The sequence below is a fragment of the Aquila chrysaetos genome, chromosome 16, assembly GCF_900496995.4.
Source record: "Aquila chrysaetos chrysaetos chromosome 16, bAquChr1.4, whole genome shotgun sequence".
Taxonomy (NCBI): Eukaryota; Metazoa; Chordata; class Aves; order Accipitriformes; family Accipitridae; genus Aquila; species Aquila chrysaetos.
This window is the reverse complement of record NC_044019.1, coordinates 6,672,933-6,700,135: the sequence shown is the minus strand read 5'-3', so window position 1 is coordinate 6,700,135 and position 27,203 is coordinate 6,672,933. Positions and strand designations below refer to the sequence as shown.

The window sequence follows — 27,203 nt, the reverse complement described above, 5'->3', positions numbered from 1 at the left end:
CAGCCCTTTCCCACCACAGGTGCGCAGGGCAGAGCCTGTGTCCTGGGGACACCGGGAGCGTGGCACCAGGGAGCCGGAGAGGAGCTGGTGCAGAGTGGCTCTGCTTCCCTTTGTCTCTTGATGGGGAAGGAAAATGTAAAGACCTTTGGTGGAAGGCATTTGGGAAGCCAAAGGGCTGAGGGTGGTGTGGCTCTGCCTCGGAGACTATCCCGGTGTGGGGCTCGGGGGTTGCAGGGAGCTGTGGGCATGTCACTGGAGTGGTGCATCTCTGCCTGGCACTTTGTCCCCTGGGCACACTCGTGCCATCCCGCAGGGACACCCAGGTACAAAGTCCCAACTAGGAAATGTCCCAGGGAAGAGGAGGGTGCTCGGTGTGAGAGTGGAGGATGCTCCAGTTGGAGTGGAGGATGCTTGAGGTGAGCATGGAGGATGCTCGGAGTGGGAGTGGAGGATGCTCAGGCAGCACAGCAAGGGATGCTGAGGCTAACAGGACCCCATGGGAAAACCTGTCGGCTCTCTACTTCTGTGCAGTAATGGCTCAGATTAATGGTGGTCCTCAGCTATTGCCTGGAAACGTCAAGCTGAAAGTCCTTGTCCCATCCCCCTCAGGGGTCTCTCCCCCCACCACATCTTCCCCCTCCTCCTCCACTCCACGGAATGACCAGGAGCTGCGGGAGGCCTGGCAGTGTGGCTGTGCTGGCCGTGGCCGTGGGGTTCAGCCGGGGTCCCCGCTGCCTTGAACCGTGTCCCCCAGCCCTGGGAAGGGACCTGGCACCCACCCTGTGGCTTTGCACAAACCCTTTGCAGGCTCCCATTTGTATTTTCTCTTTTTTCCCCTGTTTTGGCTCAGGAACCAGCCCCGTCCCCCTTACCCGCCCCGGGGCCACGGCGTCCCCATCTGTGCCTCCAGGACCATCCCTGCTCCTGTCCTCTCCTGTCCCCTCCTCTGCCGCCAATTCCAGCCCATCACCGGCCGGTTGCCAATTCCCCTCGGCAGCTGCCGGGACTCTCAGGCGAAACTGTCCTTTCCTGGCCCCTTTTTGTAGCATCTGGCATAGTTTTTCCTCTGCTCGGGGAGTGGGGGGACACAGCAGGAGTCCTGTGACGGGCACTGGGGTGGCACAGGGTTGGCATTGTGTCCCCGCGGTGGTGCTGGGGACTGCTGGCACAGGGGCTGGTGGGGTGCTCAGAGTGCAGCGAGGTTTAGGGGGGTCTGGGGGTGTCTTGTTTGCTCCCCAGGGCTGGAGATGGTACTGGGGGCTTGCTGGAGGGTAGTATCAGTGGTGGCATCCCCCTGGCATGGCAGCACGGCCATTGGGAGCCCTGTGGCCATGGGTACCACAGCCAGGCTTTGGTGGAGACATTGTGGGGATGATGCTGTGGGGCAGGGAGCTCGCATGGAGCTCGCAGGGAGTGGGGCCAGTCCCCAAGGGCTGGGGGTCCCCATGCCCAGCCTGGCCATGCCTCCATCCCCTCCGGCTCCCGGCTCTGCCACTGCAGCGCTGGACATGGTCATGTCCCCTCACCCTTTGCTCCTGGGGGACACCCAGGATATCACCCCCCTTTCCACTGGGAGGGACACGGGGCAGAGCCCAGAGGGACGGGGAAGCACAAGCAGGATCAGTGCCGAGACTTGTTTTATTCCCTCTTGGGAATTCGCATCATATCTCTGACTCGGTGGCTCCGAACAAGGATTTCATTTGGCAGCAGCAGGCTGGTATTGTTATGAACCGCTCGATAAACACCAATTGATTATTAAAGTCTTTATTTATGTATTTTTTAATCTTTTCCCCACCTGAAGCTCAACAGTTGTGTGGGTAACGGCGAGCGGAGGCTGGTGTGAGCTGGGGCAGGTCCCCACAGTCCCTTCCAGCGTGGCGGGGAGCACATCCCTGTCCCATACCTGGGGCCACCAACCTTCCTCGGGCTGCATCTCACCAGATTTTAAGGCAGCCCCTCCCAAGGCTGCTGCCCATTAAGCCTAGCCTGGATTTGGCCCTGGGCTGCAGGGCTGAGCTCAGGACCAGTGATGGGCAGGGTGCTGGCAAGGCCTGCGCTTGGTGCTGAGGACGGCTGGTTCGGGAAGTGCAGGCGAGCGATGCTGCAGTAAATTTGGGGTGTCTACCTGGGGCTCCGGTGGGTGTCAGGGGCCGTATTTAGGGACACCTTCACCCATTTTGGGCCAGTTTATGTCCCATTGGGTGCAGGTCCTCCCCATCAGCCCATGAGCACTCCCACTCCACTGTCCAGGAGATGGGTGCTGCCCCCAACTTTAGCACCCACAGGGTGCTGCTGCCCCAAACCATTCCCCCTTTTGGGTGCACCCGCAGGAGAGACGAGGATTTCCATCTCAAAATTTGGAGGGAAGACCCAGCCCAGCAGCACCCATGGCCTGGACCCAGGACTGATGCTCCCACCACCTCCTGGGGTCCCCACATGGGTGCCCCTGTAGGAAATGGGGCTCCAGGGCTTTCCCTGTGTCCCCCTGCTCCATCTTCTCCTCTGCCGGGGGGGGATGCTGACCCCACTAATGACCCCGACCCCGCTAATGACACCGCCTTCCACCTCCCAGCAGCACCAGGCCCTAATTAGTTTTAATCAAGCCCTCCCCAAAGAAGGAGCTGCATGGTGGCTGGGTCGGGGCGGGGGTCCCGCAGGGAGGCGGCACTTGCCAGACAAAGCAAACCCAGCCTGAACAAAGGGGCTTGAATTATACATGGGGCAGGGGCTCACCGTCCGCCTGGCAATTAGCAGCACCCTCGTTAGTGGGGTCGATGGCGGGGTTGGTGTCCGCCACCCAGCAGAGGAGAAGATGGAGCAGGGGGACATGGGGAGAGCCCTGGAGCCCCATTTCCTATGGGGCCACCCATATGGGGACCCCAGAAGGTGGTGCGAGTCCTGTGTCCAGGCCATGGGGGGTCCCACATGGGGACCCCAGGAGTCCCCCCCAGTCCTGTGTCCAGGCCATGGCTGCTGCTGGGCTCATTTTTCCCCAAAAATTTTGGGATGGAAATCCTTGTCCCTCCTGCGGGTGCACCCAAAAGGGGGGATGGCTTGGGTCAGCACCCTGTGGGTGCAAAAGTTGGGGGCAGCACCCATCTCTCAGCCAGCAAAGCCATCGCATGTGGTTATGGGGGGAGAAATGGGGTTTTAGGCGAAATCCCAGTTTCCCCAATGTGCAGCTGGCCTCGATGCCAGGGGGATGGGCTCACAGCCCTGTTGGATGCAGGGGACTGATGACTGTGCCAGCCCCACTGCAGGGTTTGGGATGCTTGGGGTAGCATCATCCTCCCCGCTCAGCCATGGTGTTGTCACCCATCACAACATCCCAGTGTCATGCCTTGTCATTAAAGGATGCGGCCGAGTGGAGCGGGAAGGCTCCAGGGTGGGCACTGGGAGGGATCCGGCCCCGGGAGCTCACCATCCACCACCATGCAACAAAGGGGTTTGTAAAATGCAACCCAAAAAAACCCCTCCTGAACGCGGTGGGTATAAAAAGACGACGAACCAATTAATAAAAGCAATTTTTATGGATGTTTAAGAAGTCTCTAATGAGCTCCCATCCGCGGCAGCCGCTAATCGCTACGTTTAATAATGTGCTGGTGGTCACAGCACGCTTTGCTAAGGCGCATTATTAAATCCTCTCCGCGATGAATGGGAAAGGTATCGGCGGGTTTAACAGCACCGGCTCTTTCACTAAATTAATTGTTCAAAATATTCAGGTTTCTGATTTTATTAGGACAGTGCATCCCTTTGGATGCCTCTCCAGCTCCGATACTCAGGTTTGCAATTGTCCTGGGATGCTGGTGGATGGGGTGATGGCAGCAGTCAGATGCTCTGGTCCTGTGGGATCACAGCCCTGGGCTGGACCGTGGTCCCATTGCCGGAGCAGTGGGGCTCCACTCCCAGCACCAGTCGTGGTGACAGTGATGGTGATGGGGGGAATTTAAGGAAAATGCCGGGTGGGATTGTTATTAAATCCATCAATAGACAATGAGCAGCGCTAATGACATCCTGTGCAGACCTTTGCTCCTTAAAGCACCCCAAAAAGCATCACGGGTGCTTGGGGAAACAGGCAAGTCCCTTCCGTGCCACTTGCTGTCAGCCCCAGCTGCTTCACATGGCATGGGTGCTTTTATATTCAGCCCATGGTAAGATTTATCCTTGCGTCGCCAGCACTGATGGGTGCCTCAAGCATCTTCTCCTTGCAGGATGCTGGAGTGAGGGACACATCCAGCCAGGAGGAGACCCCCAAACCCTCCAGGAGCCCAGGGCCTTTATTCAATGTAGAAATCAGAATAAATCTCCAATTCTTCAAGAAACTGGCCCACAGGGGTTTCGCTCAGCCAGGGATGAGTGCAGGCATGACAACCCTGCCTGCAGCGGACAGCGATGCCCCTCACCAGGCGTCGTGGCTGCCTGTGGGTTGGGGGATCACCCCAGGGAGAGGGAGACCTGCAGTGTTTATCATATAAATCCCTTTTGTGCTGGCAGCTACCTCCTCACAGGCTGGTGGCAGCTGAATCTCTTAAACCTATGTCTCAGGGTGGTTTTATCCTGTATTTTAAGGTTAAAAAATTGGGTAAGTGCTGGAAGAAACACCCACATTTGCAGGGCTTGGTGGGTGCACCCAGTCACCCCTGGGTACCACCTCCGGATGCCCCCTTCATCCCTCCAGGATGCAGGAGCATCCCCTCCTCCTCCAAAACAGCTCTACCCTCCCATAAAAATAAATATTTTGGGAGCCGCGTGCAGTTTCGCCTCCCCACCGGCTGCCGCCGGCTGCTCCTTTCGCGGCGGCATCGCTCCGAGGGATTATTTTTGCTCCCTGGCTCATTAACGGGGTTGTTACCAGGCAGATTTCCTCACCCGATTTTCTCCTTCCCAGCCTGCGGGTCGTGGGAGGAGGGACTGCTGGTTTCCATAGCAATGCGCTTGGCTTTAATCAGTATTTCTTTCCTGGGAGAATTGATTACGAAAGGTGTCACTAAATAAGTCAGTAAATTGGATTTTTTATATATATATATATATATATATATTTATATATATATTTCTCCCCTCTATTGGATTATATTAACGGCGTCTTTGAGGCGCCGTTTGAGATCCGGGGGAAATTACCTCTTGCTTCTCGCAGATGTTGGGCTTAAAGAACTTAACTGGGAGAATTAGCATCGAAATTGCCTGCGGCTTAATCCTTGTCCAAACGGGCTTGGCCACTGTGGGCTGATGGGGACCTCTCAGCCAGGATCCATCCTGTCCCACCCAGCGCAGCATCTGGTGGGTTTTTGCAAATTTTTGGAGACCAGGTTGTTCCACTCCTCCTCTTTCCCATGGCCCAAAGCTGCTTTTCCTGGAGCAGCTGGCTCCTGCTCGCTCCCCACCCTTGTCCAGCCCCAGCGTTTGTCTGTGCCTTACCCGCAGAATTTGTTATTTAGGGGGTCAGGCTCCCTGTATCTCTCCTGGTTCCCCATCTTGTTTGCCGTACCTGTGCACACCCCAAATTTAAGCCCAAGATCCCCTAAATTTAAGCCCAAGATCTCCCAGAACTAAGCCCAAGATCCCCCAAATTTAAGCCCAAGATCTCCCAAATTTAAGCCCCAAATCCCCTAAATTTAAGCCCAAGGTCCCCCAAATTTAAGCTCAAGATGCCCCAGATCTAAGCCCTGGCTCCCCCACAAAGCTGGCGCAGGGCAGGATCAGTCCTCCCCTACGGTGTGTTGATGGCTCCATCATTATTGAGCACCGAGAGCCTGCAAGGCTCTTCCTCGCCCTGTTGACCACGGGACAAGGGGTTGGGTGAGCGGTGGGGGATGTCCCCTTCGTCACTGCATCCCACCGGCAAACTGGCACTGGAAGAGATGCCGGCCAGTCTGGGTGCCGGTGATGCTCTGCCAGGGTCAGGGATGTGGCTCCGCTTGGCATCTCCAGACTCGCAGGGAGAAATCCCCCTACTCCGAGCAATTCCCCATTTGCTCAGGGTTTTTTTTAGGGTTTTTTGCTCCATTTTAATTAATTCTCAGCCTCTCAGTGGCCATGCTGCTAATGTGCTTTCTGCTGCGAGTCTCCAGCGTGATGACAAGCTGCGGCTCATTGTGGCTAATTGAGGCGCTTGATTAATCCCAATTTTTTTTATCCAAAAGGCTGTTTGTTGAAGCCGGCTTTCGCAGGGGGTGGTTGCCGGTGGTTCGGAGACAGCAAGGGCCTCCGAGGCTGAGCCAGGGATCAGGGATCTGTGTCGGACTAGGGCAGGGGGTTTATTTGCTGTGGGGTGGGGTGGGATGGGATGGGGTATGGTGGGATGGGGTAGGGTGGGATGGGATGGATGGTGAATTGGATGGGATGGACTGGTTGAATGGAATGCATAGGATGCATAGGAAAAATGGGATGGGATGGGAGGGGGTTGATGGATGGGATGGATGGGATGCATAGGAGGGATGGCATGGGGTGGGATGGATGGATGGGACAGCATGCTCCCCCATTCACGCTCCATCCCAGACACACAGCTGGGTTATTTGGGCACGGCATGGGGCTGTACAGCCCCTTCACTTCCCCCTCTGCTTCCAGATGGATTTGCTTCAACCCGAAGCCTAACTTCTCTTTGTGGCTGCCTGAGGCAGCATGGCTGGGCTTTGCCCCTGGGTCCCATCACTCCCCAGCGCCTGTTCCCCCTGCAGCCCTGTGCCACTGGCCATTGCCCATGTCTCTTCTTCTCTTGATTTCTCCTTGTGGCTTAACTTAGGCTAAAAGTTGTAATTCAGCAAGATTCTGTCCAAATCCTGTCTCTCCGTGCCAACCCAGCACTCCCAGCCCTGCTCCTGCACATTTGGAGCAGCTCTCAACCGGGTGTCCTCAAGGCACAGCCTTTCTCCAGCTTTTGGTCTGAGCTTTTGGTCTTCTTCACCACCCCTCTGTGCCTCAGTTTCCCCATTAGACCTGCTCTGATGGAGCTGGTCACCCTGACCAAGAAAGCAAATGCCCCCAGTGCGGTGCTGAGTAGGGCCGGGCAGGACTTACCCCATTTTCCGGGTAAACTGAGGCACAGCACAGCAGTGCACAGCACCTGGGCGGTGCAGGATCAGCCCTTCCCCAGCCATCACCGGCAACCTTGGTGCTTCAGCCCTGCAGGTGTGAAAGCACCTCAACCTCACGGGAATGAATGGCTGGGTCCCGCTGGGGTTGCAGCCGCATGCCTCAGTTTCCCCTCCATGGCAAGCACCTCCTCAGGCACCTCTGCTGTCCCCGGTGCACATTTCCCCCTCAGGGACACAGCTGGCACCCCCTTACCCCATCCCATGAATGCCACCCCCCCATGTCCTCCCCACCAAGGGGACCCCAGGGTCCTGGGTTGTTTTAAGGTCATTTGCAAGGTCAGGCTGGGTGGATGCAGAGCAAAACAAGCTCGGGGTTAACGGGATCATCCCGGCTCCCTTCTGCGGGGACAATTAAATGGGTTTGCAGCTCCTGAGCAATTCCCAAGGGGTGGAGCAATTCCTGAAGGGATGGAGCAATTCCCTGCAGGAATAAAGCCTGTCGTGTGGGAGGGCATCGCTCTGGAGCCAACCTCTGATGGGCCAGCGGGGAATTGAGCTGCTTCGATTTCCTCGGCTTTCCCCAGGCATGGAAAAGTTTCCTTGCTGGGAGGCAAGAGAACGAAAAAAGTCTCATCTCAGCATTTATAGGACAGTGCAAGTAATAGATGTAATCTTGTATTAAAGTTAAATAGATGCAATATTGTACTAACATTAAATAGATGTAATACTGTATTAGAGTTAAACCAGCCTGCTCATGGGGAAATTTGAGCTTTGTGATGTCTGAAAAAACCCTACCAAAACTTCTCCAGGGGTGATGACCTGCTGCGGGTCCTCACTGGGGACATCGGAGCTGCAAGAGCCAAATCCACCCAAACCCGACAGTTTTGGGAGCCAATGGCCCCAGCAGTGGCTCGGGGCTTTGTTCTAGTGGGTGTAAATCAGGAGGACCTCAGGGTGGTGATGGAGCATCCCTCTCCGCGTAGGAACACCCACCGCCCTGGGCTTCAGCATTCCCGGCATCTCAGAGCACTGCAAAGGTTTGGGGGTGTCTCCCCGTGCTGTGCCTCAGTTTCCCTTCACTATGATGGAGCCAAACAGGAGGCTGGGTTTAATCCGCCTTGTGCAAAGGGCACTTTGCAACCCTTGGGCTACATTTAGGGGATTTTTTATTATCATTATTATTATTATTATAGCCATTAGCCACCTTGAGGCTGCATTTCCCAGCCCTCCTTTTACGGAACCCCCCAGGGATGGATGGAGCCAGGACCATGAATCTGGGGTGCCAGGGCTGGGAGGACACCCAGCCATATGGGTGCTGGGGTCTCCTGGGGGTCCTGGGGATAAGTGCAGTGGGTGACCTCGCACCTAGGGGTGCAGCCCGCCCCGGGGCCATATCCAGCCCGTGGAGCAGGTTGCCGGCAGCAGGCTCCTGGGGCGCAGCGTCTAGACAAGCGCATCCAGCTGGGGTTGCCACCACGTTCCCATGGCAACGCTGCCGGATGCGGCGAAATGAAATAACCAGGAATAGAGGGGAAAAAAATAGGTGAGAGAAAGAAAAGCCCATCAGATGGGTGGTGGGTGCTGGGTGGGTGCTGGGGAGCCGTGGCGAGGGCCCCCATGCACCCCAAGTCTCTGCCTGTACCCCCAGCACCTGCAGCCACATCCCAGAGATCTGGGATGTTTGAGCCACATGCCAGGAACTCCTACATCCAGCAATGCCGGCGTTGGGGGGCAGAAAGGGGCTGTGCAGAGGCCAGGAGCCCCCCAAAATCCACTGGCATCAACAAGGGGCTGCAACAGCTGGGGAAGGACCCAATTTGTGCCTCTTTCACCCTGCTTTTTGCTCCTGCCATGTTTTACAATGGGGCTGCTTGGTCCCAGAGCATCTTGTCGGCCAAGGGCCGCATCCTGCTCATCACCACCCAATACTGGCGAGTGATCAAGGCTCCGGCGCCTTTAATTTCTTTTCCTCTGCGATTTCACGAAGGCTTTTGCAAGTTGGAAGTAGGTCAAGAACTTGTTTCCAAGTCATTAAATGAAGTCCCTGGGTTCACAGCGGTGTTTGCACCTTCTTAATAGTCAATTCGCTTGCTTGCCGTTCATTTAAATCGCAGCCAATTTCCCTAAGTGGAGAGGGGCGGCTCGCGGGGACCGTACGATGAAAATGCCTCTGACGGCTCCTCAGGCTCCCCAGGAGCAGGCGAAGGTGCTGGAAGAGTGAAAATCAGCAAAATGCCTTAAACTGCCTCAAAAAGAGAGGTTGGGAGGGGGGGTGAGGCTGCAATGGGGTGCTCGGGTGTTGTGGGGGCTCAGGGTGGGGTGCAGGACCCCGTAGCATCCTTTGGGGCTGGGAGCTGGGCTTTGCTTTCCCTCCTGGGGATGGGGGGCAGGATCTGGCTGGCCCCCGGGAAAGCTGTGTGCTTCGTCAGCCCCAGTGATGCTCCATCTGCTGCGGGGACACCCAGCCCTGGGGACTGCGGGAAATGTCCATTATGGGGACTGACAGCATCGGGCATCCCGCTAGCAGGCCAGATCCTGCCCCACAGCTCTGTCTGGGGGGTGTTTTTTCCCTAAACCCCAACATTATTTTCGCCAAACCACTTAGAAACGAGGCATTTCTGCCCCAAACAACCAGGACGGACTCAGCAGCGGGGGGAGCGATGCTCTCGCAGCATCTTTGGACACAGCACAGAGGGGAATTTGAGGCGGAATAAAAACCCCAAATCTCTTCAAAATGCAGCGAAATGAAAAGTTAAATCCCCGGCGAGCCCAAGGCATATGGTGTTCGGGAGGAAATCACCCGGCTGAAGGATAATAACCCATCGGGGGGTAACGAAGCCCCGCTCCGCTCCTGCCACACCGCAGCACGGAGGGGAGAGCAGAGGGTTTATTTCAGCCCAACGCACAGATGCTGCTGCTGAGATCAAGGGCAGCAGGCAGCCGGGAGGAGCATCCTGCTTGCGCTGCCTGCTCCGGCCTCGCCGACACGGAAAAAAAAATGCATCTGGATTGTCAGGGTTTTTCAATCTTTAGGGAGAATATTTTCAGGGGGGGAACATCCTTTTTTTCTGGGATGGAACCTCTTCCCATCTATTTTTACCCCTTTCTGGGAAAAATGAAGGGAGGAATATCCCCTTCCGCTGCCCACATGGCTTGGTGAGGACCCTCAGAATGGCGACGGGCAGGTTTGCTCCTGCCTGCGAATGTCAGAGCCACATCCCTGGGGAGCCAGCAGCAGAAAAGCTGCGGTTTTGTCGGTAGGGAAAAAAAATCCCCTAATTTTCCCCAACCTCTACCCCGGGGGGAGCTTCTGGCTCCTGGTCTATCAAGCCCCCCAAAATCTGGAGCAAGACCCCGTGTGCTCGGGGATGCTGGGTGTGCCGCTTCGGTGCTGGAGCGTGGTTGAGAATCCTCTCCCTGCTGCAGGGTGTTCTGTGGGGGGATTCACCCCTCTGCTCCCTCCCTCCCCACGGCCGGGTCCCCTGGGGGCTCCTGGGGTCCTGTATCCCAGCTGGCAGTGGGTGCTGCGAAAGGATGCTTCCCGCTCTGCCGAAAATTAGGCTGTCGGGGACCGGCGCAGGATGCCACTCACGATGGGCAAACGACGCACGGGTGATGCCCACGCGCCCTGTCCCATAGCGAGCAGGGCCGGTGGGACACTGGGGAGGGGTTGGTGAGGGCAGGGCTGGGGGTGGTGGGGAGCACCCCGATTCAGCCAGCCCCCGCTCTGAGGGTGGGGGGGGGGGCAATGTGCAGGCAGGCTGTGCGTGCAGGCAGGCCATGTGTGCGGGCAGGCTGTGCAGGCAGACCACGTGTGCAGGCAGACCGTGTGTGCGGGCAGATCGTGCGTGCGGGCAGATCGTGCGTGCGGGCAGACCGTGTGTGCGGGCAGATCGTGCGTGCGGGCAGACCGTGTGTGCGGGCAGATCGTGCGTGCGGGCAGACCGTGCGTGCGGGCAGACCGTGCGTGCGGGCAGATCGTGCGTGCGGGCAGACCGTGTGTGCAGGCAGATCGTGCGTGCAGGCAGACCGTGTGTGCGGGCAGATCGTGCGTGCAGGCAGACCGTGTGTGCAGGCAGACCGTGTGTGCAGGCAGACCATGCGTGCAGGCAGATCGTGCGTGCGGGCAGATCGTGCGTGCGGGCAGACCGTGTGTGCGGGCAGATCGTGCGTGCGGGCAGACCGTGTGTGCGGGCAGATCGTGCGTGCGGGCAGACCGTGTGTGCGGGCAGATCGTGCGTGCGGGCAGACCGTGTGTGCGGGCAGATCGTGCGTGCAGGCAGACCGTGTGTGCGGGCAGACCGTGTGTGCGGGCAGACCATGTGTGCGGGCAGATCGTGCGTGCAGGCAGACCGTGTGTGCGGGCAGATCGTGCATGCGGGCAGGCCGTGGATGCCCACGTGCTGCCTCCTCCTGCCACCGGCTCCGTTGCCCTCCGCAGCCCACGGGCTCCGGTCGGCGGCTGCTCCCCAACCTCAGCTGGCCCTTCCGATGCTGCTGGATCTCCTGGGCTCAGCCTGGATCTGGGAATCCTGACCCTGGCTCACCCTAAGGGAACCAGCTCCCTCTCCAGGTTGGGGCATCTCCCGCCTGGCATGCCCGAGCGCACGGGGTCTTGCCCCAGATTTTGGGGGGTTTCACCACGCAGCTCCCCCTGGCCAGCCGCAGGGGTGGAGGTTGGGGAAAAGGGTATTTTTAGGGAATTTCCCCCCACACTATCTCCCCCACTGAAACAGCAGCTTTTCTGCTGCTGGCTCCCTGGGATGTGGCTGTGACATTTGCAGGCAGGAGCAAACCTGCCCGTCACCCTTCTGAGGGTTTTAATAAAGCCACACGAGCAGGGAAAGGGGATATTCCCCCCCGATTTTTCCCAGAAAGGGGAAAAAAATAGATGGGAAGGTTTTCCATCCCAGAAAAAAGAGATGTTCCCCTCCCAGAAAGTGTTTTGCCCAAGAAGTGAAAATGTGCAAACCCCTTGTTCTGCCCCCAAACGGCCCAGCTGAAGTGGCAGCAAGCGGGGGGAGCCCAGGATGGGGAAGGGCACGTGGTGGCCTGGCCGGGGCTGTCCCCACGGGCAGATCAGTGTCACCCTGTGTGATTTAATGGGGCTGGACCCCTGTGTCACTGTGCCCCCCTTCCATGTCACTACTGCCCCATGTGCTCCGGACGACTGGATTCCCCCTCGGGGACATTGGGGACAGGGGGCTTTTATTTAAAAGCAATTAAATACATAATCATGTATCCGGAAAAATCACTGCATGGGCATGGGGAGTGGCACAGCTTGAGATGCAGCTGGGGGACGGGGGGGGGTCACTGCCCCATGTCCCCAGGCATGACTCCCTGCCCACTGCACCCTGAGGTGATGGTGCACCCCAGAGTGATGCTCGGGGGGGGCTGCGGGCTGGGCAAGAGCACAGCAAGCAGCAGGGATGTTCCCAAAGCATCGCCCAGCACCCAAACGTGGGGCTCTGCAGCTTTGGGCGTCTCAGGGAGAGACAAGAGGAACTGGCTCCACACAGATGCGAGCGAGCGAGCAGGATGGAGGGACTTTCCCCCTCTCCAGCTCCCCCGGGACATGACCCCCCCCCCCCCAGCGTCAGAACAAGCTCCCATCTCTCTCCATCCATTAATTATTGAGGCTTTAGGGATGCAATAATATATTTATGCATCTGTGTCAGCAAATGTGTCATCCCCATTGCAGCCGAGGCGAGAGGATGGAGCGCAGGGAGTGGGGCAGTGCTGCCTCCCCCCCGGAGCCTGGGGGGACCGGGGGCCACAGCCAGGCCAGCGTCCTAGCCCCAGGCCTTGGTGACATGAGCGTCACCTCCCCTGGGCGCTGCGGGGGAAGGACATAGATAAATTGTTCCTGCGATTGCCAGGACTGCCAAGCTCCTGGACATGTGTGCCTCAGGGTCATTTGTGTCCATAGGTGGCGATGTCCTCATGTCCCTTTGGTTTTGGTGGTAATGAAGTGGGTTTTGGAGAAGTCTCTAAGAGCCATCAGATGTGACAGCTATGATGGGAGGATCTGCTGCCAAATCCTGCTTCTGTAAATTCCAAGCAGGGTCATGGGCTGATGGGGGGCTGTGGTGGCTCCAGCCTGTTCCCGGTGGGCATAGTGGGACGAGGAATGGTCCTGGACCATGCTGTGGACGTGGTGTCCATCTTGTTGGGCAGTGGAAGGACTTGGTCCCCTGGTGTTGACTGGATGGCTGTGTCCAAAGAGTCGCAGTCAATGGCTCAATGTCCAAGTGGAGATGGGTAACGAGTCGTGTCCCTCAAGGGTCTGTACTGGGACCAGTACTATTTAATATCTTCATCAGTGACATAGGCAGTCGGATGGAGTGCACCTTCAGCAAGTCTGCAGATGACACCAAGCTGAGTGGGGCAGTTGATGCACTGGAAGGATCAATGCCATCCAGAGGGCCCTGGACAGGCTGGAGGAGTGGGCTGAAGTTCAACCAGGTCAAGTGCAAGGTCCTGCACATGGGACAGGGCAATCCCCAGTACCAGTACAGACTGGGGGGTGAATGGGATTGAGAACAGCACTGCCAAGAAGGATTTGGGGGTACTGCTGATGAAAAGCTGGACGTGACCCAGCAATTGTGTGCTCACAGCCCAGAAAGCCGACTGTATCCTGGGCTGCACCAAAAGCAGCGTGACCAGCACATCGAGGGAGGGGATTCTGCCCCTCTCTTCTGCTCTCATGAGACCCCACCTGCAGTTCTGTGTTCAGATCTGGGGCCCCCAATATAAGAAGGACACGGACCTGTTGGAGCGAGTCCAGAGGAGGGCCACAAAGATGATCAGAGGGCTGGAGCACCTCTCCTATGGAGAAAGGCTGAGAGAGTTGGGGTTGTTCAGCCTGGAGAAGAAAAGGCTCCGGGGAGACCTTCTTGCGGCCTTTCAATATATAAAGGGGGCTTACAAGAAAAATAGAGAGAGACTTTTTACCAGGGCCTGTAGTGACAAGACAAGGGGCAATGGTTTCAAACTGAAAGAGGGTAGGGTTAGACTGGACATAGGGAAGAAACATTGTATGGTGAGGGTGGTGAGACACTGGAACAGGTTGCCCAGAGAGGTTGTGGATGCCCCATCCCTGCAAGTGTTCAAGGCCAGGTTGGATGGGGCTTTGAGCAACCTGGTCTAGTGGAAGGTGTCCCTGCCCGTGGCAGGGGGTTGGACTAGATGGTCTTCAAAAGTCCCTCCAACCGAACCCATCCTGTGATTCTCTGATTCCAAGAGAGCAAAAATGGCAGCTGCTGGGCAAGAAGATTTCTGTTTTAATACTGCAGCAGGTCGGAGGGTGCTGGGTCGGGGATGCTCTTCCCAGGGCCCAACGCTGCCCAGCTGGGTTGCAGGAGGGATTTCCAACCTCAAAATATCAAATCTGCTGGGGATGGGACATGGGGAAAGGTGCTCACCAGTGTCTGTGCACAGCCAGAGTGGGATTCATCTCTCCCATCCTTGTCATGGGGGTTAAAAAGGACTAGGAAACCCCACCGAGCAACAGGATGGGTCCGAGGAAGGTGAAGGTGCCATAACCAAGGGGTGATGTGGGGACAGGTGAGCTCCTTCCCACTTGAATTTGGTGCCAGCACCCTTGAAAAATCCCATTTTCCTCCAGTTCTGCCTCACTGGTTCTGCCTGCCCAGAGCCCCCAGGCTGAGCCCCGGCAGCTCCCTGTCCCCAGGGGGCTGCGCACGTGTCCCCTCCTGCCACGGTCCTTCCCAGGGACTGCCATGCACTGATGGAGCCCTATCCCTGCGTCTCGCCCACTTCGATTTCTTGATTAAAATAAAATCATTGCAGGCAACGTGTTTCAATTAGCAGCACTCTGGTGCGTGCCTGCCCCCGACTAATTGATGTGATTTGCTGCAAAGGGAACTTTTGGGGCCGATCGATAAACTAGAGTGTTTAATTAAGAGGGAGCCCTAAAACTCATTGCATTGATCGGCTGCAGGTTTATCTTAATTAGTAGCAGGATGGTGTGTGGTTCCTGGTCCCGCACCCCCAGGAGCATCACAGCTTCGATGGCAGAGCAGCAGTAAGAGCTGAAAGGGGAGAGCAGGGTATTAATGAGGGTGGGTTGTTAATGGGGCTGCTATTAGTGTGGGAAATACCCCTTACAGGAGGAGGACAGCCTGGGGAGGATGCTCTGAGCTCCACAAGTCACCTAGGTTTGTGGCGGTTGGATGCTGCCGGTCCCCAGGTTGCTCGGAGGTTTCTTGTGGAGTGCGCTGAGAGCTTGCAGTCCCTTGCCATGCTTGCAGCCTTGCAGCCAGGCTTGCTCACTGGTCTTGCTTCAATTAGGGCCACTGTTGACGAACAGCTAGGGGTGGCTGCATGAAAAGCCAGCTGTCTTGAAGTTTGCTGCCGGGGGACATCTCACCCCCAAAGGATCAGGGGAGGATGCTCCAGGTGCTGGACCAGCCTGGGGTCTGCAGCGAGCGAGCCGTAAGAAGTGCTTAGAGCAAGCCAGGAGCATCGGTCTGAGCTGAAGACGGTGCTCACTCAGCCCCACAGTGACCCGTGCGAGGATTGCCAAATCTGTGCCCCCCACTTCCCCTGGAGCATGGCCGTGCCTCAGTTTCCCCACTCATGAAACTGGGCATAAGGCTGCTGAGCTGCCCTTGAGATGCCCTTGGCGCTTTGCAGGCGGCGAAAGCCAGGGGAGCTGCAGCCGCAGACTCACCACGTTTTGTGCTGTGTCTCTGTATTTTCCTTAACTTTAAGCAGGATCTGACGAGGCTAAAAAACCAAGATTTGCTTTTCAGGTGGAGGGAATATGCTTAAATAACAGCACACACAAAGCAGCATTTTACCTGCCAGGCGGTTCTGACAACATTTTTCGGTGCAGTTAGCAGCCCTTGCTCGTCCGCGGGGAGACTGTGTTGTTTGCCACTAATTTTGCCTCTCCTTGGAATGAAGAAGGATTCGATTCAACCAGGCTCTTCCCAACTCCTTCTCCTTCAGCCTGTCCTGGCTCGATGGGCTGGAATTAAGGAGTCATGCGGGTGAAAGCGCATCGCTCCGGCTCCATGGGATGCTCTCAGAGGCTCTTCCCAGCCCCATCCCTCGGCTCGGAGACTCACCGGTACCCAAAACTCACAGCCTTCGCATCTAGTTCCTGCTAAGCAGCTCTGTCAACAGTCACCAGATCGATGGATGGCTATAAAATGCCGAGCACCGTGCTCCTTGTATCATTTATTATTTACATTCCTCAATTTAAAAGATTTACGGCCTGGTTGTAAGTATTTCCAAAGGCCGTTTCCTCAGAGAGTTTAAATAGCGTGGAAGTGAATTAAGCCTCAATGCAAACAGCCTTGGTCCCGGCCCTGTGGATCCAGGGGCTGCCCAGGCTCAGCTGCTCCATGCCTTTGCATCACCTTTAATTGAAACCGGGGTCCTGCCAGCATGGATCCAGCAGATCCTAGCCCGGGGTAGGGTAGGGAATGGGATACCATGGTCCTCAGCTCTGCCTTTGGCTTTCCACCTGCTGGCAGAATGGAGCTGGGCTAGAATAGGCATTAATAAGAGCCCTTGCTAAGCCAATTCAATGAATGCGTGATGCTTTATGGATGGGGAAACTGAGGCACAGCTGGCAGTTGCACACTGGGAGATGCGTTAGCCATGGCTCATCCTCACGAAACACTTAGGGAAGGACTTTTGCCACCTCATTTATTTCCCCCTGTAATTAGGACACATTAAGTCGGGCTGGATGGGCAGGGATGCTGCGGGGCCCCGGGGCAGCCCCGTGGCCATAACCCCCATGGGAGTTTCAGGGAGCACCAGGATGGAGCTCCCCTAAATCCAGATCACCAGGGGAAGCTGCCGGTGAATGGTGGGGGGATGTAAAGCCCATTTCCTCCTGCACTTTTCAGGATAAACTCTTCTCTACCAGGATGAGAGGCATTGCACTGGGAGGGGAAACTGAGGCACAGTGCTGCGGGGAGGACTCGGGACCCCAGAGCTCTCAGCGTTTATCTGGGTGAATCTGGGGCATCTCAAAGAGCAATGAGACAGGGCTGGGCTGTCAAAAAGATAAATATAAAGAGGTTTTTTGGTTTGCAAGTCTGCTGGAGACACAGCTCACTGCAGCCCTGTCCCCGCACCCTTGGGGATTGTGGCATCCGACGCACCCTGAAGTTCTCTGAAAGTTCCCTGAAAAAACAGCCTCATCAAATCTCCATTTTTTAACTTAAAACCATCGGCAGATGCTCCAGCACTCCCACCTCACCTTTGCTACCACCTTTCTTTAAGCTAATCCTGTAATTAAGAGTAATAGACCCCGAGCCGGTAGCAAATAGAGCCATAAATAAGCGCTGGGATAACAGGTAGATCACACGAGCTACTGTCCCTAATTTTGCATGCCGTGCAATTTATTAAGCTGTGTTACGTCCTTATTTATGGATTACAAACAATAATGGCAATCAAAATCCAATGGTGTTAAATGGGAAGGCACACAATTAGCTGGTGAGGATGGGCAGAAAAATCACTTGCAAAATACCAGGACCCGGTGCACAACCTGAGCAGATTTTCCCCTGCACAAGCTGAGCTCAGGGATAAACCCATCCTGAAGGGTGATTTTCAGCAGTGCCTGAGACCTGAGCAATGGGGAAACTGAGGCACAGAGGGTGCTGGCAGGATGACAAGCTGACGTCTCCTTGCTTTCCCCTTCTCAGTTCCAGATATTCCTAATAACCCCTTGCTTGCCACCATGCATTTGCCCACCACCGGCCGATTCATCACGCAGACATTTCAGCCTATCGCAACTAATTATCCATGGGATTTCCCATTAATTACCAGCTGCTCTTTGCCTTTAGCATCCCAGGAGCTGCTGCAGTGACCGATGCCCTGCTTTAATACTTACAACCCCTCCTTTGCTCTGTTGCAGGTAGCGGCACTGGAGAGGCAGATCTTTGATTTCCTGGGCTACCAGTGGGCACCCATCCTGGCTAATTTTTTACACATCATGGCCGTTATTTTGGGTATTTTTGGGACCATCCAGTACAGATCCAAATACCTCATGATGGTAGGTACCACTGCAGATGCCGGTTCCCGTGCCCAGGTGCAGCATCGTCACCCCCCGGGGATGGCTCAGCCCCAGGTCCCCTCCCATATCCAAACCCAAATCCCTGTGGATCCAGTGGGATCCAGTGAGCAGGGTGGAGGGGGGATGGACCAGGGGATGTCTGTTTGGAATGGCATGCCCTGACCGGCTCTCTTCTCGGCAGTACGCGGTGTGGCTGGTGCTGTGGGTCGGCTGGAACGCCTTCATCATCTGCTTCTACCTGGAGGTCGGACGTTTGTCGCAGGTAATGTCCCCACCTGCCTCCTCTTCCTCCCTCCACCCTCCTTCTCTTCATCCCTCCATCCTCCTTCCCTCTCTGTCTTCCCATCCTTCCTGCTGTCCTTCCTCCTCCTTCCCCTGCTCCACACCTCTGCCCCTCAAAAGGGACCCAGAGCCTGTGGGTGCTCCCACCCTGGCAGCAAAGCACCCACCTGGGTGCTGGGGGTGGGCTGCAGCACCGAGCACCCATGTGTGCGTGGGATGGACAGACGGATGGTTCAGGCCAAGGTGGCGGGGGGGGGGAGGCTTTGAAGCGGGAGTGCAAAATTAATGAGGCTGATGAGTCGGGAATTGCAGGGTGGTCGTTAATCACCAGCATGCCCTCAGCACTGCCGGGGTTTATGGGGTGCAGAAATTGGACGGTGGCGTTCCCTAACGTGGCAGTGAGGAGATAAAGCGGAGAAGGGACACAGGGACTGGGGACAAGCAATGACAGGAAAGTTTGGGGCAGGGTCTCCAGCAGCTCGGCTCGTGGTGCAGGCAGGGATGGGCAAGGCAGCGAGGTGGGGAGGAGGATACCCCCCCTCCTGCAGATTCCCAATTTTCCTGGGTCTTCTGGGGCTCTGCAAATGCTGCTCGGCGCCGGAGCACCCAGCAGCGGCAGGAGAGCAGCTGGACATTGTTAATGGCTTTGAAAAGTCACCCAGTGGCGATGGGAGTGAGGATGTGAGCGGGGCCGTGCCTCTCCATGTCTCTCTGCCCCACGCTGGGCTATTAAATTGTAGCTCTTACACGAAAAAGAGCAAAATTTAATGTAGTGATGATGCATCACAAGATGGTTTGAGTATCCTCAGCCCGTGTTTGGGGTACCCGTGCTGAGGATGTGCCCCACTCTGGCATCCCACTCCCAGCTCTGAGGAGCTCGGGGCATCACAGAGGGCTTGGGGAAACAGGCTTCTGCTCACTCTGTGGCTGCCCACAGCTGGGAAAAGGGCTTCTTGGGGGGCTTGATGGATGAAACCATCTTCCCATGTTGCGACAGGTCATTTGAGGCTCTTCTAAAAAGATGAAATGCTGGATACGTGCAGCAGGCATGAAGAATGCCATAGGGGAAGATTCACTCCCACTGAGTGTTTTCGGTGGAAATCCCCAATCTCTCAGAGATGCTGCAATGCCAGAACACCCCCTCTTTGTGCTTCCCAGCACCCAAACCCACATCCTTTGGCTTTAGAAACCAAAACCCACTTTCTTTCTATTTTTTCCACTCTCACCAGCAAATATCTTTTGATCCCAGATTGTTGATTTCCTACAAAGAATGCTCAACGGGTTTCCCAGCCCCCTGCAGACCCAAGAGCTGGTGGTGCAGAGATGGTCTGGGAGGACCCTCTGTGGGGTGGGTGCTCACTCAGCTGTGCCAGGAGGACCTTCCATGGGGTGGGTGCTCACCCAGCCATGCTGCTGCTGCCTGCAGGAGCCCTGCGCCGGGGCTGCATCCCAACCCATGCAGTCCCCATCTCCCTGCCGGATCCACGATCCACAGGCATTGGCATCGAACATGCCATGGGATTGAGCCCAGGAGCTTAATCTCACTTGAGCCTGCTATGGGGAGGGCGCAGGCAGGGGCTGGGGGATTAGCCCTGCGTCTTATCCGACCCTGGTGAGAGCCCACAGCCGTGCCTTGCAGCGGGGAGGCTGCTGCCACCTCAGAGCTGCTGGAGATGAAACAGGGAGAGCCCCGAAGCATGGTAATGGGCTTACAAGGAGGGGACGTGTGTGAGCAAGGCCCCTGCAAGGCTCCGTGTGGATGGGGTTGGGGGGATGGCACCCCAAAACCCCAGGGGAAGCAGAGGGGATTGCCCTGCATCCCTGGACCATGCTGGCGGGGTGATCCCGTGGTCCCATCTTGCAGATGGCTGGATGTGGTTGGCAGCATCACAAGTGGCTGCTTCCCCACCTCAAGGCCAAGCTGCCACGCTGGTGACCGCTCCGTGACATCCATGAGGGCACCTGGACATCACGGCACACCTGGGTGCTGCTTGACCAAATGGTCCATGATGCCGTGATGCCATGCCAATGCCATGATGTGGGAAGAAGCCACGAACCTCGGGGACGCTGGCTGCGGGTTAGGGAGATGCAGGGGTTTGTTGGCCACGCTGCACTGACGTGGTCTGGGTGGGTGCAACGCTCATGGAGCTTCCTTGGGTTGGAAAAGCCCATTTTCTGGCCACCTCCTCTGCAAAGAACCTCAGTTCCACAGTCTGTGCCTCCTCCTCTGCTCCCCTCCCGCAGGACCGAGACTTCATCATGACCTTCAATACCTCACTGCACCGCTCATGGTGGATGGAGAATGGGCCGGGCTGCCTGGTGACGCCGGTGATGAACTCCAACCTGGCACCCGAGGACCATCACGTCATCACTGTCAGCGGCTGCCTGCTTGACTACCAGTACATCGAGGTAGTGAGCAGTGCCACGCAGATATTCCTGGCGGTAAGAGCAGCTGCCGGCATCTTCCCTCCTCACCCTGAATTGCGAAGCGAGAGAGGGGGGATGATGGCAGGGACCGGGGCAGGCAGAACCGCCGTGGTCCAGCTGGAGATGTCCCACCGTGCCATCACGCATCAGTGCCCATTTATAGCATCAAGGGTGGCGTTGGCTCAGAGCTGGGAAGAGAGGAGCAGATGGAGCCCATGCTAGCACCCTGGGGGTGCTGCCCGCCCCAAAACCTGGCAGGCTGTGGGCTGGATGCTGCAGGAATCGGGGGGATCTCGGTGTAACGCATGCAGGAGCGACGTTGCTGGAGTGTGAGCTGGTGGGATGTGCCACACACTGGAAAGGGAGGGCCCCCGCTTCCCAGTGGCTGTCTCACCCCATGGTGGGGTGGAAAGGGGACACATCTGGATGCAAAGCTCCTGGGGAGCCTTGGCGGGCTGTAAGAAAATAAAGCTTTAAAGGGAATTGGGGTCCAGAGCAGCTACCATGCACCCACCAAAGGGGTACCCAGCACTACGTGGGGCTCAGCACGCTCTGCACTGCCATCCCAGTGTGATGCCAGCCCGTCCCCCCTAGGGCCACCATCCTTGTCCCCCCAGTGCAGCTGAAACCATCCGACCTCACTACATCCCAAATCAACACCCAGACCCACCAGAGATGGGCTCCAGCACCGTGGCAGCCCTGATCCTGCCTGGGGTCCCCCCAGGATGCTCCCAGGCATCCACCTCGCAGCACCCACCTTCATCCCCCCACCAGCACCCTGCTGGTCATGGCATCCATCACCCCCATAACCGACTTGTCTCTGCTCGCTTTTGTTTCACAGCTCTTTGGCTTTGTCTACGCCTGCTATGTCAGCAAAGTGTTCCTGGAGGAAGAAGACAGCTGTAAGTGCTTCTTGCTCTCAGTCACGGGGAGGGGAGAACCACAGCACTGCAAAATGGCCTCAGCTGATGCCAGCCAGCACCTTGCCAAGGTGGCAGCTCCCGGCTGGTGATGGGGGAGCAATGCCTGGGTCGCAGGCAGGTGAAGAGATCCCTTTAGTTGGGTTTTTTCCCATTTTTCCATGCCCAATGAGGCAAATGTGCTGGGGTGTGATGCACTACGCCATGCCACCAGCAGTTCCCCCCCTCCCAGCCTCAGGGAGGGTGCTGCACCCTGGCCAGGGCTGGGAGAGGAGGGGGACGGGGACACTGAGCCCTGAGCTGCTGCATCTTCCACAGGACTGCAGCACTCACAGCCTTCGGGTGCAGGAACGGGACAGTTTCATGCAACGCGTAGGGTCAGGCTTTGTCCCCACACCAGCCCATGACGAGGCTGAGATGGTCCCCGGTCCCCGGTCCCTGGTCTCCACACCAGCATTGCGGCACTGAGTCCAGCTCCCATTGAAGCCGGGATGTTCATCCCCGTGCGCGGCCGCTCAGGGGCAGATTTGGGGCCGGCATCGCTCTTGCTGCTCCCCACTGACCCAAATTCAGAGCATCTCCTCCGGGACAGAACATCTCCCCCCAGGTCCCTGGTCTGGTGTGGCAGCGGGGAGAATTGCCCTTGCTGTAAAGAGCCACTTCTGATAAATTCATGGCGAATGCTCCTCCTGGTGCGGATCCAGGCCCATGGGGGCTGCAGGAGAGGAGCCGTCCTCCCTGCTCACGGCCCCCAGAACCAGCCATCACCTGCCTTCTCCTTTCGACAGCCACCTGGAGCTTGGGGACAATGAAATGGGAAATATTATGATCCCCCGGCCGGCATCCCCACAGACAGTGGGGAGGTAGAGCCCTCCTCTACACCTTGAGGTTTTTCACCCCAAAGCAGGGGGAAACCCAGCAATTTAAGCAAAGTTACAGGCTAATTTTTATACAATCTATATTGTGCTTTCCGATCTGACAACGATCCCTGCAAACACCCCTCCGGAAGCGCTGAGCACCCCAGCCCCAATTAACCAGGTGGTTAAGGCTGTAGCCATCCAACCGCATTAAATGCTCATCTGCCATTAATTAATTCGCACCAGCTGGCAGCTCCCAGCAGCCGACCGCAGGCAGGGATGTGCCGCAACCGCCAGCGCGGCAAAAGCCACCCAGATGCGCTCAGCATTGGGCACAGCATCGGGATCAGCATCGGTGCCGGTGCCATCGACCCAGAAATGGGCCCAGCCCAGCCCAGGAGATGCCCAGGTTCAGCATCCCCGTGTTTTCCCCCCTCTGCCACTGGGAACCGGTGTAGCGGAAAAGGAAAATCTCCGTGTGAAATTGGACACTGCCTGCGGTAATAACTTGTTTCTATACCCGGGGAGCTGGCAAAAGGGTTTATCTACCGCCGCCGGCTTTGAAGCGCGTTTGCATTCAAACAAACTCTCACATTCAATACACTTTTAATATTAATGCTGCTGCATCCTAAGATTCAAATGCATCTTTTTTAATGGAATATCTTATTAGATTTGGAAATGGATGGATGGCGTCAAAATTGAGAGCTGGCTGAATATTAAGTCGGGAAGATAAATATCCTGGGAGAACTGGGCTCCCCCCTCGAGCTTGCTGCTCTTTCTTGGACACCTGTGTGCAAACCCACCCGGATCACGGCTCCGTGGGGATTAATAGATTGGTTTTGGGGAGATGGGTCGTGATATAGCGCCTGTAACAGCTTGGATACCCCAACCTGGCCGTGCATGGTGCCTGTTCCTGGGCTGGCTGAGCAGCCGCTGGTTGTGCCCATGGGAGGGTTCGGGGCTGGGGGCACGTAGGAAGATCACGGAAAAAGTTGGGGCACCCTCAGCCACCCATTGCTCCCACTGCATCGAGCCGGGGTGAAGGGCTGGGGTCTGCCGCCACGATCCCTCTGGTGAGTGCCCTGGGGGCTCGTTGGGTGGGTGATGGGCTCTGCTGGCCGGAGAGGACGAGCCGGCCTGGAAATCACAGCTGTGAAAACTGATATATTGTTGTCTGCAATTCCGCTAAATGACAGGCTTTAAACGAGATGTAATTCCCCCATAATTCTCCTTAAATGCCCACTCTGGAGACAATGATGGGATAATTTTACCCACTTTGTCCAGCCTGAAGGCAAGGGCTGTTGTGGTGGTGAGAAGAAAGCCACAGGGATCTCTGCAAGTTGGTCCAGCTCTTTTCCCTGGTTTCTCGCTGGCACTTTCCTGGGATGCTGCCATGACCTGGGATGTTGCAGCGCTCCAGGATGCTGCGGTGACCCAGGATGCTGCGGTGACCCAGGATGCTGTGCCTCCCTGGGATGCTGCATTTCACTGTGATGCTGCTATGACCCCAGATGCTGCCATGACCTGGGATACAGCACTTCCCCAAGATGCTGTGGTGACCTGGGATGCTGCGATGACCCAGGATGTTGTGGTATCCTGGAATGTTGCAGCAGCTTAGGATACTGAACTTCCCTGGGATGCTGCACTTTCCTGGGATGCTGTTGGGACCTGAGATGCTGTGGTGACCTGGGATGCTGCATGTCCCCAGGATGCTGTGGTGACCGGGATGCTGTGGTGACCCAGGATGCTATTGCATACTGAGATGTTGCATTTCCCTGGGATGCTGCGCTTGCCTGGGTTGCTGTGGTGACCTGGGATGCTGCGCTTCCCTGGGATGAAGCTGCAAACTGTGATGCTGCACTTCCCTGGGATGCTGCGGCAACTTGGGATGCTGCACCTCTCCAAGATGCTGCTGCAACCCAGGATGCTGCATGACCCATGGGTGCCATCGGGTTGGGGGGAGGCAGGGCAATTGCCCCACTGCCCTCCCCAGCTCACCTTGCTGCTCTCCCCCCTCTCCCCAGTCGACTTCATCGGCGGGTTTGACTCCTACGGCTACCAGGCGCCACAGAAGACATCACACCTACAGCTACAGCCGCTCTACACGTGAGTCGGCGCCAGGCCGGGGAAAGCCTTGGGGGTGCTCAGGGATGCAGGAGCCCCTCCAAGGTGCCTCACTGCACCATCATAACCCAAAAGATTTGGGTCTGTGAGTCCGCTGGGCCTCAATATAAAGCCCAGAGGCTCCGTTGGGGCTGGGTGGTTTTAGGGGGGATCGTGCCCTTGTTTTGCTTTTCACTGCTTTTTGTTTGCTGAGACTCAACACGCTGGGGCTGCCCAGGGGGAGCAGCAGCTCTTCAGATAAGTGCGGCTGACTTTTTTTTCCTCTCCCTTACCCATTAAGCTTAACTAGATAAACGCTCAAATGAGATAAGGCTGCAAAATCTAAAGGGATTAGCCTCGTGCGGGCTTTGCCGGGTGCCAAAAATTAATTATATTTTAAGCCTTCTATGCAAATTCAAGGGCACGCCATGCAATTAGAGATGCAAAGAGGGGGCTGCGGTGGAACAAATGCATTTGTGATATTGCTCGGCCCTCCCTGGGTGTTTGGGCACAGACAGTCTCTCGTGTGCCTGCCCCAGTGCATGGGTGCGGGTGAGCACCCGTGGGCGCTGTGCCCCCCTGCATTGAGCTGGTACTTCCCCAGGGGCCCCCCAGCCCTCCGGGTGTGAGCGGGGCATGGCGGGATGGGAGCTTCCCAGGGTGGGTACACGGGTGGTGGCAGTGGCGTTTCACCACGGTGTCACCCTGGGGTGGGAGCAGTGCCAGCACCCACATCCTGGGGATTGGTGTGGGTGTCCTGCCCTCCCCCAGCCAGCTGCCCACCCTCGGGGGAACCCAGGAGAGCGTTGTCCCACGGATGGGACATGTCCCATGGATGGTGTCCCCCAGGGAACCCTTTCAGACCTGCCTTGGTGGGTAGGTGCAAAGCCACCGTGGCAAAGACGGGCAGTGCGGAAGGTGGGGACCGGGGGGAGCCCTGCCTGACCCTCTCCTGCCTGCAGCCTCCAGCAGCACAGGGGGAAATGGGGGGGCTGCCAGGGGGCTGCTATGGGCCCAGCGTTCCCCAATGGCTGCAGGATGAGTACTGAGAGCTGCAACATTTGGGGATATCGGCAGGAATATCAATTTTAGGTGGGGGGAATGTCAATTTTAGATATACAGGGGACCCAAAAGCTGACGGCAGAGAAACTCGGTGCTGAGATACCAGGATGGGGAGACCTCAGCGGGGTTCAGAGGTGCTGGGGAAATCCCTCTCCTCCCTTTCTGGGAGATGTGTAACCCAGCCCTGTATCCTCCGCAAAACCCAGCCCCCCTCCAGGGCTCCCCTGGCTGCCCAGGACTTGTTTTGGAGTGGTGGGGGGGTTGGGGTTGCATGGCTGGGGGCTGGATTTTGTGAAGCCACCCGGGTACCAGAGCATCCCATCCTGAGGTGATGCTGGGGATGGTGCTGCCTGGCTCCCCGGCACGGATCCAGCCTCTGGCCTCGCTCCCTGCCTGTGACAACCCCGTGGGCAAGTCCCAAAGCCCTTCGTGGGCAGCGTGTGCTGGGGGCTGCCGGCTCTCACCCTGCCTGCGAGGCTGGCTCGGGCGGTGCTCCTTGTAATTAGATTGCTTCCTAATTAATCAAGCTCACTCCGGCTGCCCACATCCTTGTGGCCTTTCTGCAGGCAGGGCCTGGGAGGGGGGTCACAACCAGGACCCTGCCACCACGCTGTCAGCTCCCCCCTGCCCGCAGCCTCCTCCATCCTACCCCAGCAGCTCATTAATAACCCACCACCTAATTAATGCAGCTATAATTTATATCAAGGCACCTCCATCACCCTGACAGCGGCAGCAGGTCAGGCTCATGGACCCCAAGGTGGGAGATGCTGGGTCCCGCGGTGGCACGATGACACCCAGGGGGACCCGACGGGGTGCTGGGACAGCAGTAACCCCATCTCGGGGAGGGGGACACCGGGGGGTCTAGCTGCCACCCGTCACCGGTGAAAAGATGTACAAGGTGCTGTCCAGGCTCAGTGGAGTGGATCCGGCCACTTGTATCCCCAGGGGAGAGCCGGGCAGGACACAGCGTGGCTGCCGTCCTAGCCTGAGAAATTAAAGCTTATTCTGCAGTTACCAATTAGCTATAATTGGATTAACGGCGGGCGCGGGGGAGGGTTTCCACCCAGCGGAAGGAGGAGGATGTACCATGCCAGCACCCGCTTCTTGTCCCCTTGGGTTCCTCCTGCCCATCCAGGGTGGCACTGGGTCCCCACCCACGTCGCGTCCCCCCGCCAGGCCGGGAGCTCTCACCTCCAGCAGCGCATCGGGAAGGGGGGAAATGCAGGTTGGGAGCAGGTAGCTGAGACCTGGGCAGTTGTGACAGGGGTGTGTGGGAGTGGGGTCTGCAGGTGCAGCCAGGGCCGTGAGTGTGCGCCAGGATCCGGCTTCCCACAGCGCCGGCTCTCCCCACGCATTTTAAATGTGCAGGTGTACATAGGAGGACGCACAGCAATGCCCGTGCATGCACACGTGTGCACGCGCAGACCTGCCTGCGCACACACTCGTGTGCAGACACGCTCTCACA

At 57.2% G+C, this 27,203-nt stretch overlaps 1 protein-coding gene across 4 annotated transcripts in view; it reads left to right on the top strand.

The window, feature by feature from the left end:
• NKAIN1 (sodium/potassium transporting ATPase interacting 1) overlaps positions 1-27,203 on the top strand; it is a 38,998-nt gene that overhangs the window by 9,001 nt on the left and 2,794 nt on the right. For 2 of the 4 annotated variants that reach the window (XR_003926974.1, XR_003926973.1), the window contains 4 exons: positions 17,929-18,066; positions 18,269-18,349; positions 20,614-20,811; positions 21,638-24,679. Coding sequence is in view for 2 of the 4 variants with exons in the window: in XM_030039551.1 (XP_029895411.1) it covers positions 17,929-18,066; positions 18,269-18,349; positions 20,614-20,811; positions 21,638-21,808 (588 nt within the window). In the remaining 2 variants the exon portion in view is untranslated. Of the gene's footprint in view, positions 1-17,928; positions 18,067-18,268; positions 18,350-20,613; positions 20,812-21,637; positions 24,680-27,203 lie in introns of those variants that run through there. The other 2 variants (XM_030039552.1, XM_030039551.1) reach the window with 2 other exon arrangements.